The sequence below is a fragment of the Corylus avellana genome, chromosome 4 (assembly GCF_965113065.1).
Source record: "Corylus avellana chromosome 4, dhCorAvel1.hap1.2, whole genome shotgun sequence".
Lineage (NCBI taxonomy): Eukaryota > Viridiplantae > Streptophyta > Magnoliopsida > Fagales > Betulaceae > Corylus > Corylus avellana.
The window spans coordinates 31,501,001-31,511,944 of record NC_142493.1 but is presented as its reverse complement, the minus strand read 5'-3'; the positions used below and the strand labels follow the sequence as shown (position 1 = coordinate 31,511,944).

Here is a 10,944-nt window from a genome sequence, read left to right as displayed (position 1 = left end):
GCAATTTAGGGAAATATCAATTTCAATTCCTAAGTTTTCATTTTATTTCAATTTCAAGAATTTAATCATTAGGTTGACTAGATTTTCAAACTTCTATTGATAGTCTATTTTGACCAAGCAAACATTATATTTGGAATATTTATGGATTTACAGCGCTACCAAATTTGCCTTTGTCTGATGTATGAATGAAAATATATGATTGTTTTACTCTGACTAGGTCTATGTTAGACAACATATACAAACTTGAATTCTTATGTCTTGGATCAACTTTTACACCTAATTTAACCCTAAACTTAAACCTTAAATCAAAATGTATTTTGGCACAGAATTTTCCGTTGCTTAAAACCCTAATAGAGGTGGAGGCATTGGGAAGAAAGAAGAGGAGAAGCTCCTCTCCTCCTTCCCATGGAGTAGCGCGAAAAGTGGGGAGGATGCCCTCAATGGGAGAACGACCAATTAAGTAGGCACAAAGAAGCCTACTATATTTATTGGAAACTTTCTTGCTGCTTCAAACTTTTAAATTAATTTACTCTCTTTGATGAAATGTAAATAATCTCTTCAAGTTTACCCAAGCAAACACTTTTTTAAAACATTAGGCTGCTCAAGATTTAAATCAAAAGTGGGCAATCATGAAAAACAACATCCAAAATAGAGTTGTACTCAGCATTGTGATCCCTTTATTGTTCTTGAATACTCGTTTGTGGGTAACAAGCAAACATGCCTTGAGGGTCAAAAAAATTCCCAATTAAAACCATGAAGTTGCAGGCCAAAGCAGCATACAAGACATACTTGCCTTTCAATCACACCCGAGTTATTCTTTCCCTTCATCCCTTTGGCTCTCTCCTTTTCTTTTATTGTCTTGATATCAATTTTTGCATGCTGGAAAATGCAATGGAATTTGTATGTTCTGCTTTCTGTCACGCCAGTTTGCCACCAATTCCGGATCTCTCACACCCATGAAAGCAATATACTTGACTATCATTTGGGCATCTTTGATGAGATTATGGTCAGATCCATTGTCTTTTGGGGGTTATCTCTATAATCCGGGCCCTTGCCGTTTACCCACAAGAAGCTCCCTAATTGACTGATTCTACGTTACCACTAAACGCCATATACAACCGTTGAACGCTTTGCAAATTATGACCAAAAAACAGGCAACAGTCAATGACTACCTGTTCACTGCGGGCCTTTATGTGATCATGCCACCTCAACAACTCTCCTTCTTTGTCTCACATATTTAAGTTCTTCCTTTAATATCGATTAATTGTTTACTTCATTTCTTTTACATTATTCACTTTTCTTTATTTCTTTATAATTAATTACTTTATTTTCACATCCGTAACCTCCCCGAAACATCCAACAAAGAAGAATTTAGTGAAAAGTAAAGAGAGGAGGGAGAGATAATAGAACACATAAAATTTATGTGGTTCAACAGTGTGCCTATATAGTCTACGTTCACAAGAGTGTGCATCTCATTTTAGTATGTCCTAAAAGAATAGGGTTATATATACTATTTTCAGTTAAAACTCTAACATTGTACATTAAAATTCTCGATATACCCTTACCATAATGCAAGAGCATGGCGAAGCCCCTGCACCCCCAACCTATTATTGGACATTAAGCTGCAATGGGCCACATCCCACATAGACTCCACTAGCTCCGAAGCCACCTCTATATACCTAACATGCCACTTTTCATCAAAGCAAATGGACCACAACAGAGGGTACAAATGGGGTGAAGAATACAAACAAAATGTGGTCATTGTATTTTAGCCATCTCACTTCCCTGTCCGTCTGGAGAAAAAACTGGTCGCACTATTCTCTCCCAACGTGTTTACCAACATGAAATCGTGAAAAGGTTTGTTCTTTCTACTATGGTTGGTTAGCTTCAAGCGGGACTATATCTCTTTTTTTTTTTTTTTTTTTTTTTTGATAAATGAAGATACCTGATCGAAATAAGAACAAAGAAAATTTAAATTCTATTTTGCCTATTGCTTTTGTTACAGACCAGACCCATTACATACCAGGAGATTGTCTTTTTCAATATGGCCCTTGAATCCCCCAAATACGATCATAAGACAGACATCAACGGACTTTGACGATAGTAATCTTCCTTGGAACCAGCGTGTTGGATGTATTGGACTATTGGTGGTCAGTTTCTCCCCTTCCAAGATAAAGTTAAGAGAACAATATTGGCTTCCTACCCCCAATAAAGGTAGTAACTGAATAAAATATACAAGAGAAAGGGAACTTACAAAAGACGTATTCTCATTCAAAGCATTTTAACATGCCAACAAATATTAGAGATTTCACAGTAAGGATGTACACAAGGAAATGGAAAATCAAAATATCCGGTGCTTTAGAAGAAATGCTCTTGCATGACAACTATAGCTGCCAAAGCCCCAAAATCTTTGGCCCTGGCAAAAGCCGCACCAGATGATATGTACAAGAAATAGACACAACTATCTCAGATAGCCACTAGATGATGATGCTTTAGTCACCCATCATCTTGTTATCCGAAATGCCCTCTCCAAAGACCTCTTCAATCATGTTCCATGTAGATAGAAGATCAAAACCTTTTAATGAAGCTGATGGGTACTTGGCATCCCAATCTTTAGCGTCATAGGGCTCCAGTAAATAGAACTGACCCACCGCATCACTACACCAATCAGCTTTGCCATGCTCGCTCTTAACTTCACACCTTTGTAAAGCAGTTCCAGTGTTATCAGGACCGCAAGAGCTAGCTATACTGGCTTGACAATCAAACGAAGAGCATGAGTCATCTTGGGCGCCGAGATCCTCCTGATCATTCCCTGTAGTCTTATCCACACGCTGAAACAAGGGGTCAAATTTGCTCTCATCAAGGGAATTCAAAACGGGTGCATCTGACAAAAGATCCATCCCACCATCTTCTTTGGGAACGCCATCTCTACAAGGTTGCTCAATACCATCACCCTTGTAGTCATCATCACCGTCATTGTCATAGTCGGCATCATCATCATTGCTAGCATCATCTTCTTCAGAGAAATCGACTTGATTATCTTGATCAACAAGAGACTCAATAGCAGAGTCTTCGTCTTCTTCTGAATCTCCAACCTCGTAGGAGCTTCTATTGCTTCCTTGCCATTCATCATCATCACTGTCTATGTCCAGCAATTTAGATCTGTTCTGAGCAGCGCGCCTCCGAAGCATGAACACATTGAAATAATAGCTCACAAGCTCATTTTTACTTCGAGAAGGAAATGCCAATGACAGGTGCTTCCAAAAATTCTTGCCCAAGGACACAGGGTTGGAGTAAACAACCTCATGAAAGATCTGCTCTTCTTCCTCGGTCCATTCATATGCCACGTCCTCTCCCATGTCAGAAAACCCTAAATTCACAAATTTTTCATCCCCAATGATTTTTCTTAGTTTTTCTCGTGCTTCCATGACATGCTGGCAAACACATCTAATAGAGCCAGAATCCAGACAACTACAATCTGCCCTGGCATCGCCAGCATGGTCACCCTTGTCTGTATACAAATTTAAATCAGGCATTGGGATAACACAAGTCCCCATCAGCTTCTCCTCACTATCACTAACGTCAATGTTGGGGTTAAAGTTTTCTGTCAGATCTAACTTGTTCTTATATATATGTTTGCCCCACAATGGAATACTGGCTTGATGATTTGGACCAACAGGAACTTGTTTCCTAGGAGAGTGATCCAAGAAAGAAGAATAGGCATCCTCAAATGGTACAAATCTTCTCCGTGGTAAATTTAATTCCAAATATTCTGGAGAAAGAGATGGGTAGGATGACACCCCAGACCCAGCATCTTCTTCACTAGAACTGCTGGAGATCCATGACGAGGGATCATTGGTCTCAATATCCTTATCAGTTAAATTTGAAACTTCAGTAACACTGTCTTTTTCAAGCGTTTCATGCCACTGAAGTTGACGAAAGCCACCCTCATACTCACCTGTTTGATAGCAAAATATGTCAAAGATTAACATATATATTGCAAAAAGAAATAGTTCAGCCAAATCAATGGCATCAGAAGCCAGCTGTGCCACAAAATACAAACTTAAAATATTGCAAACCACCTATTTTTACCTGAAAAAGTAGGTTCCTGTGGGCAATTGTTACAAGTAACAAGTTCGGCAAATGGATTCAGCATATGGCTGTACTCAAGCTGCCTAAGCTGCTTATGAGGAAGCTCCGGGAACTCCTCATCAACAAAAGGCCTTTTAAATCCCATTCTAATCTGCAAGAAAAATAACTAAAGGTTAAATTCAAAGCCGCACAAGAAATGAGGAAGATCAATCAGAGTAACAAGAAACAAATAATCATAACATAAGGAGAAAGGCCAAAATAATAATATACATGTTGATAAGTCCAAAGTGTGTAAAAAGATTTGTGAGTGCATTCAGAGATACAAAAAACTTGACGCATGAGGCACACAAAGCAATTCTAATTTTTTTGTTAAGGCTTAGGCATGACAAGGAAAAAATATGTAATTATCATGAACACACAACATAGACAGACTATAGAATAGGAAAAGTAATATATAGAGAAACCAAATCAGGTTGATGTTACAGTGTCCAATCATGTTATAGAAAGACATAATTCTCTAACAAACAATTAAAAATAATTCAGGAAAAAGCAGCTTCAAATTTTAATTTATTGTTAAAAAAACATGTTCAAATCAAGTCATGAAAGAGAACCTTAAACAATTTTGAAAATCCATATATTTCAAAGAAAACATCGGTTTGAACAATTAACAAAATGCAATATAATCGAAGTGTGTAGCGTTATCACCTTTATTACCATAGTATGGGTCATGGCAAAGTTTATTAAACCAAACGACATTGTATAGTAAGCTTACAAACTGAAACTAACGATAGTAATAACATGTAAAAAAAACACAAATAAATAAATAAATGGCTAAAAATTGATAATTATAAATAAAAATATGGTTATCAACCAAATAATAATAATAAGAAAGAACAAGAACTTTTTTTACCTCTAGAATTCGTCGAATTCAGACTTCGAAGGTAGGAAGTTTAAGCTAAAACCCTAGAAGCCTTAATTCAGATAAAATATTACTGAATCAAAGGCCCAAAGCTGATTTCCCTGTGCCTTTAGTACTAACCCCCAACTTAATTCCACCAAATAGAAAAGCCCCAAATATTTCTGAAACCCTAACCCTAGACGAATCAATTACACACCCGAATTGGTCAAACCGCAAAATTATTGAGAAATAGGGATCCAAACAATCAGTCTCAGGCAAAAGAACCAAACCCCTCTATAAATTTCCAGAACGAACAAACCGTAAGGAATCGAACGCTTCGAAACCCCAGAAATTTGAACGGGTCGAGACAAACTACTAAATCAGAACCTGATTAGAGAGGGGAATTAAATAACACCGAAAATAGAAAAGAAAAACATAGAAGATCGGAGGATTAAAACGGTCTAAAGGACGAACTCGAAACCCTAACCCTAAAATCGGGTATGATCAACGGCTGGAGTTGATTTTGGGGTCAATCAATAGAGGATAAATAGAATTGAACAAATCAGGGATTTGATTTGAGGATTAGAAAAATTAATCAGAGGAAAACCAGAGCTAGATCTGAGGAAAAATCGAAGGAGGGATAGACGACGAAGGTCGAAGCCGAAGGGTACGGTCTTTAGGTAAACGGGACGGTCCGAAATTATTAGAGAAAGAAAAACCGGGTTAATCACATACCGCGATACCCGAGAGCGTTGTCTGGTCTAGACCCTATATAGCCAAAACCGGCCCGCGTACGAAATTACCATAGAGTCCTCATATGAGTAGCTTTTTTTTTTATTATTATTTAAAGTGAACAATTAACATGCTAGAGCTTTAAAGAAAAGAATACATGTTGATTGGGGTAATTTTATTCATCGTCCCATCACCTCCCATCTTCTAAAGTTTATATAATGTATTCTTTTAATTAAATAATTAATTTTCATATATCCATTATTCATGTTAATTCAATTCCTCAAAACTGACATTTTTTTATATTCACTAAGAACTTTTTTCTTTTTTTTTTCTCATAGCCCCTTACAAGAATTAAATCATGGTTTAGACCACCCTCTTCCCCTCCCCAATAAATGCTAGATATTTTTCTAGTGTTCTCCTGATATCTTCTCAACTGTGATATGACTTTTAAAATCACCAATAGATTAAAAGTCAATAATAATAATCTAAAATTTTAAAAGGTACATCACAATTAAGAAAACACCAAAAAAACATTAAAAAAAATACCTAACATTTCACCTCCAGCCCACAAGCATTCTTTATCCCCGTAGCACAACCAAGAGACATTGATTATGGTAAATTTCGTTTCCTTTTTTTTAAAAATAATAATAATAAAAAAAAAAAAAATTCCTTTTGCAAGTTAAAAAACAAAATCTTTTTTTTTTTTCTTCTAATTTTTATATGCCAGACGGTAAATGATTGTAATACACCTCCCACCTTTAGAGAAATAATAAAAAATCTTGCAGCATAATACTAATTCTATCTTCCTTTATACTTTTCTTACTTTACCCTTATCCTTGACTTTTCCCTAAACCTTTTTTTCTGCCTTTGTTCATCGATGACTAATAATAATATTAAAAAGGACACGCAATAATGTTTTAGAACCTGGGTCCTGGTTTTGTCCTCTGTTCTGTGTGCAAGGGACATAAGCTTTTAGGTGTCACGTCTCATAGACCAACACAAATTATACAATAATATTTAATTCTCAGCTCCATATAAGTTCCAAAAGCATACTATAATTAGAAAGGAAAAAAAAAAATTCAAATTTTAAAAAATTCAAATTTTCTAAGAATTTGAGAACATCCAGAATCCAAATTCAAATAGGTAGAAAAACAAATTAACAACAGTTGTCCATCCCCTCTATAGTGAGTGCCTTTTGTAACAAATAGAGAAAAATATCATTCTTGTGAAGTGCAACAATTTTGAGAGAGCACAGGGAAAAATGGGCCCTTTTTACATAGTCATTATCCTAAGAGGTTGAAAATATTAGTAGATTATTTTTGACTGCTGAGAGTTATGTATTGATTGGTGTCCATCACTAGATTTCCCTTCATACCCAATGGTTTTCTATGTATAAGGCGTTGTTTGGTAAACACCATACCACGCCTAAATACTGTTTATTTTTTGGTGAAAGAACAAAAATGAGAGTAATGATTGGGTATAGAAAAGTAAGAAAGTAGTATTAAAAAGTGAAAAAAAATTTGTTTGTAGTGATTTTTTTACTTGAATAGTTGTAAAAGGTGATGATGTGATGTAAAAAGTGAAAATGTTTTGATTTTGATTTTTTTTTAAAATTAGGTGAATAGTATTTAGGGGTGAGAAGATGTTAACGTTTCACTTTCGAAATTTTGGTGATTTGCTTGTGAGTTGTTTGATTTATTTCTCCGGTGAGTTGATACTTGGTATTAAATTGACTATTTAATTTATACAAATTTTCAAGTTTAAATGTCGGGTTCGAGTCATGTCAAGATATAGATATAAGATTATATAAATTAACCAAAATTCTACTAATTTTGTGTTAAATTTGTCTCGAGTTTGCATGTCGTATAAAGACATTGGTGTGATTTTGATCATGCAGAGGCAATCCAAAGTGAGCATTCATACCAAAAGCAAGCCTTCCACTCTAATCCGATACATGTTCATGCCAATTTGAAAAACCCTTGCACCTGAAGTAACTTTGCCCATGTAATCCAGTTTTTCTTTATTTTTTCAAGTAATTTAAAAGAGAAGAGTGAAACCAATCCTCTTGAGCAAAATCTCAAATCCCCCACACAAGAATCTTGAAATTGACATTCAAAAAGGAATAACAATCAGTAAAGATAGATAGAATGATACTAAATCTTCCTGTTTTATTACACTAACATATAATCATATAAAGAACATATATTGATTTTCTACTAGCTAGAGAGTAGTGTCTTAAAAACCCATTAACGAGAAAAAGAAAGAAAAGAAAGAAAAGTAAGATAAAACATAAGAGCCGAAACTAGAAATAAAAAGGGAAAAAAGAAAAATTAAAAATATTATAGAACCACCCACATCCTCTCTCAAATATCAATTCTAGCTCAAAAGCCACTGCAGATTAAGCTTCTCATTTTTATGCCACTGCAGGCATGTCCTTGAGCCATGCATCTAGTGGCTTACCAATGGAGTAGACGATGAAACCAATTTCCCTCAACTTCTCAGCATCCACAATGTTCCGGCCGTCGAACACAAATGCAGGCTTCTGCATATTATCGTAAATCCTCTGGTAATCAAGCTTCTTAAACTCATCCCACTCAGTCAGAATGCAGACACCATGAGCATCCTTTGTTGCCTCGTAAGCATCCCCAATGAAACTAACTTGTTCCACAGAAGTAGGGGTCGATTGCTGGAGATGAACTGGATGGTCCCAATCAAACTTCTTCATTGAAAGGTCCCTTTGGATCTGATCCTCAGACACCTGCGGGTCATATATGCTCAACCGGGCTTTGTCACCCAACAGCCCCCTGCACACATCAATGGCTGGGGTCTCCCTGGTGTCACCAGTGTCCTTCTTGAAAGCAAAACCAAGAACTGCAATCTTCTTGCCAGAGACTGTGTTGAACATGGATGCAACAACCCGGTTCACGAACCGGGTCTTCTGGTAGTCATTCACCTTAATAACCTGTTTCCAGTAATTTGCAACCTCAGGAAGGCCATTGCACTCACAGATGTAGACCAAGTTAAGGATGTCCTTCTGGAAGCAAGACCCACCAAAACCGACGCTGGCATTGAGGAACTTGGGCCCAATTCTTGAGTCCATGCCGACAGCATGCGACACTTGAGTGACATCTGCACCGGTTGCCTCACAAAGTGCTGACATTGCATTCACAGAAGAGATTCTCTGTGCCAAGAAGGCATTGGCAGCAAGCTTAGAAAGCTCAGCAGACCAAAGATTGGTGCAAATTATACGGTCTACAGGGACCCAATGGGCATAAACATCTTTCAACGCCTGAATCGCCTTTGCACCTTCTGGGGTTTCCCTACCTCCAATAAGGACCCTATCGGGATTGAAAAGGTCCTTGATTGCAGTGCCCTCAGCAAGAAATTCTGGGTTGGAGAGAATTTGGAAGTTGATCTTCTTGCTGTTGTGGGCAAGGATCTTCTCTATTGCCTCAGCTGTTTTCACAGGAACTGTCGATTTCTCAACCACAATTTTGTCAGATTTTGATACATCGGCAATCATTCGAGCAGCACTTTCCCAATATGTCAGATCAGCTGCTTTGCCAGCTCCAAGGCCCTGGGTTTTGGTAGGGGTGTTAACCGAAACAAAGACTATGTCAGCCTCCGAAACATGTTTCTCCACATCAGTAGAGAAGAAAAGGTTCTTTCCTCTGCACTGCTTCACCACATCATCAAGGCCAGGCTCGTAAATGGGAAGCTGCTCGCTGTTCCAGGCATTAATCCTCGATACAGATATATCAACCACAGCTACTTCAATTGCGGGGCACTTCAGGGCAATCACAGCCATGGTAGGCCCACCGACATAACCGGCTCCAATGCAACAAATCTTCACCATTTTTATTTGTTTTCAACAACCTAAAAAAACAACAGATCAAACAAAAACAACACGAATCAATGGAAGCTTACGTCCAAATGCGTTCATACCCAAAAGAGAAGACTTTCTTAAGCTTAGCATGATCATCATTCCTAAGCCAAGCTTGATCATACAATCAGAGATAGATCGTAAGAAAACGAAAATTCCAATCATGTAAAATGAGATTATCCAAACAATCTTTAATCAAATAATATATAAAATGAGATTGACCAGGCACAAGATAAGATTGAAAATGAAATTGAATCATACAGAGAGAGACAGAGAGATCAATCCTATGGAGCCGAGCCCAATATGGAAAGGACCGTATACGTTACAGATCCAGAGTCAAAAGTAGAGGCAAATGAAATTGCTCATATGTATTTGAATTACAATCGCTTATAATTCCAACAGGCAAGTCGAACTATCAGATTTACACCAAAAACATGAAAACAGCAACAGATCTGTCCATAAACAAACAGATACACCCCCCCAAATAACAAAAACCCGACATTTCCATAACCAAAACAACCAACACGCGTAAAAACAGAAGACCCAAAATCCCTCGATGCAAAAACCCAAAAATCAGGTACAACCCACGACAGAAAAACACAAACCCGAATTGCCCACAACCCAATTGTCTATAAAACAAAACAATTACCTCTCTCAGCTGGTCACTGGCTTCGGTGCTTCAGAACGATAAGAGAGAAATGAAAGAAAGAAAGAGAAATAGAAATGGAGAGAAGATCTGATGCGGAAGAAGAGAAGGAAAGAACTTCTTCTGCCGAACAATGCGGGGCTCTAAAGACTCTCCCTTGAAATATATAACACCGCGTCTATTGAGCCATTTCCTTCAACACGTTTTTGATTTACCCACCACCCATCATGATCGTAGGTTTAAACCAACCGGTTATTATTTGGCTTTGAATGACAAATTTAACATTAAAATCAATGTTCTGTTTGTTTACCGGTCAGAATTCAGAAAGAAATCAAGTTATTAAATTAAAATAATGCTATATAAACACGAAGAAGATATTTTACCAAACAAAAACAATATATATATATATATATATATATATATATATATATATATTATTGGTGCACCGACAAAAACCCATATCCGCATTGTTTGTGTTACGCACTACGAAGCAAAAACAAGCATAAAATTATATACAAATTTAAGATTTAGTTATGTGAAAAATTCACTTCCAAACAGGACGGAAGTCAAAATAAGAAAAAATAAAAGATAATTTATGAAGAATATTTGGGATTCCGCATAAAGTGGTCTATAAATAAATCAAAATTAATCATTTAAAGGTACCGATCGAGAAAGCTTTAAATCACAGAAATG

General features: G+C 36.8%; 2 protein-coding genes across 2 annotated transcripts; both read right to left on the bottom strand.

Annotated features, from left to right (window-relative positions):
* Positions 1-2,246: 2,246 nt before the first annotated feature.
* Positions 2,247-5,715, bottom strand: LOC132177500 (ELM2 domain protein). The gene is made up of 3 exons (XM_059589852.2): positions 5,003-5,715; positions 4,093-4,243; positions 2,247-3,958 (listed from the first exon to the last, which is right to left on the bottom strand). Exons 2-3 carry the CDS (start codon positions 4,235-4,237, stop codon positions 2,493-2,495), a joined length of 1,611 nt encoding a protein of 536 aa, XP_059445835.2. The 5' UTR covers positions 4,238-4,243; positions 5,003-5,715; the 3' UTR covers positions 2,247-2,492.
* Positions 5,716-7,870: 2,155 nt separating this feature from the next.
* UGD1 (UDP-glucose dehydrogenase 1) lies at positions 7,871-10,575 on the bottom strand. The gene is made up of 2 exons (XM_059590228.2): positions 10,255-10,575; positions 7,871-9,598 (listed from the first exon to the last, which is right to left on the bottom strand). Exon 2 carries the CDS (start codon positions 9,576-9,578, stop codon positions 8,136-8,138), a length of 1,443 nt encoding a protein of 480 aa, XP_059446211.1. The 5' UTR covers positions 9,579-9,598; positions 10,255-10,575; the 3' UTR covers positions 7,871-8,135.
* Positions 10,576-10,944: the final 369 nt, after the last annotated feature.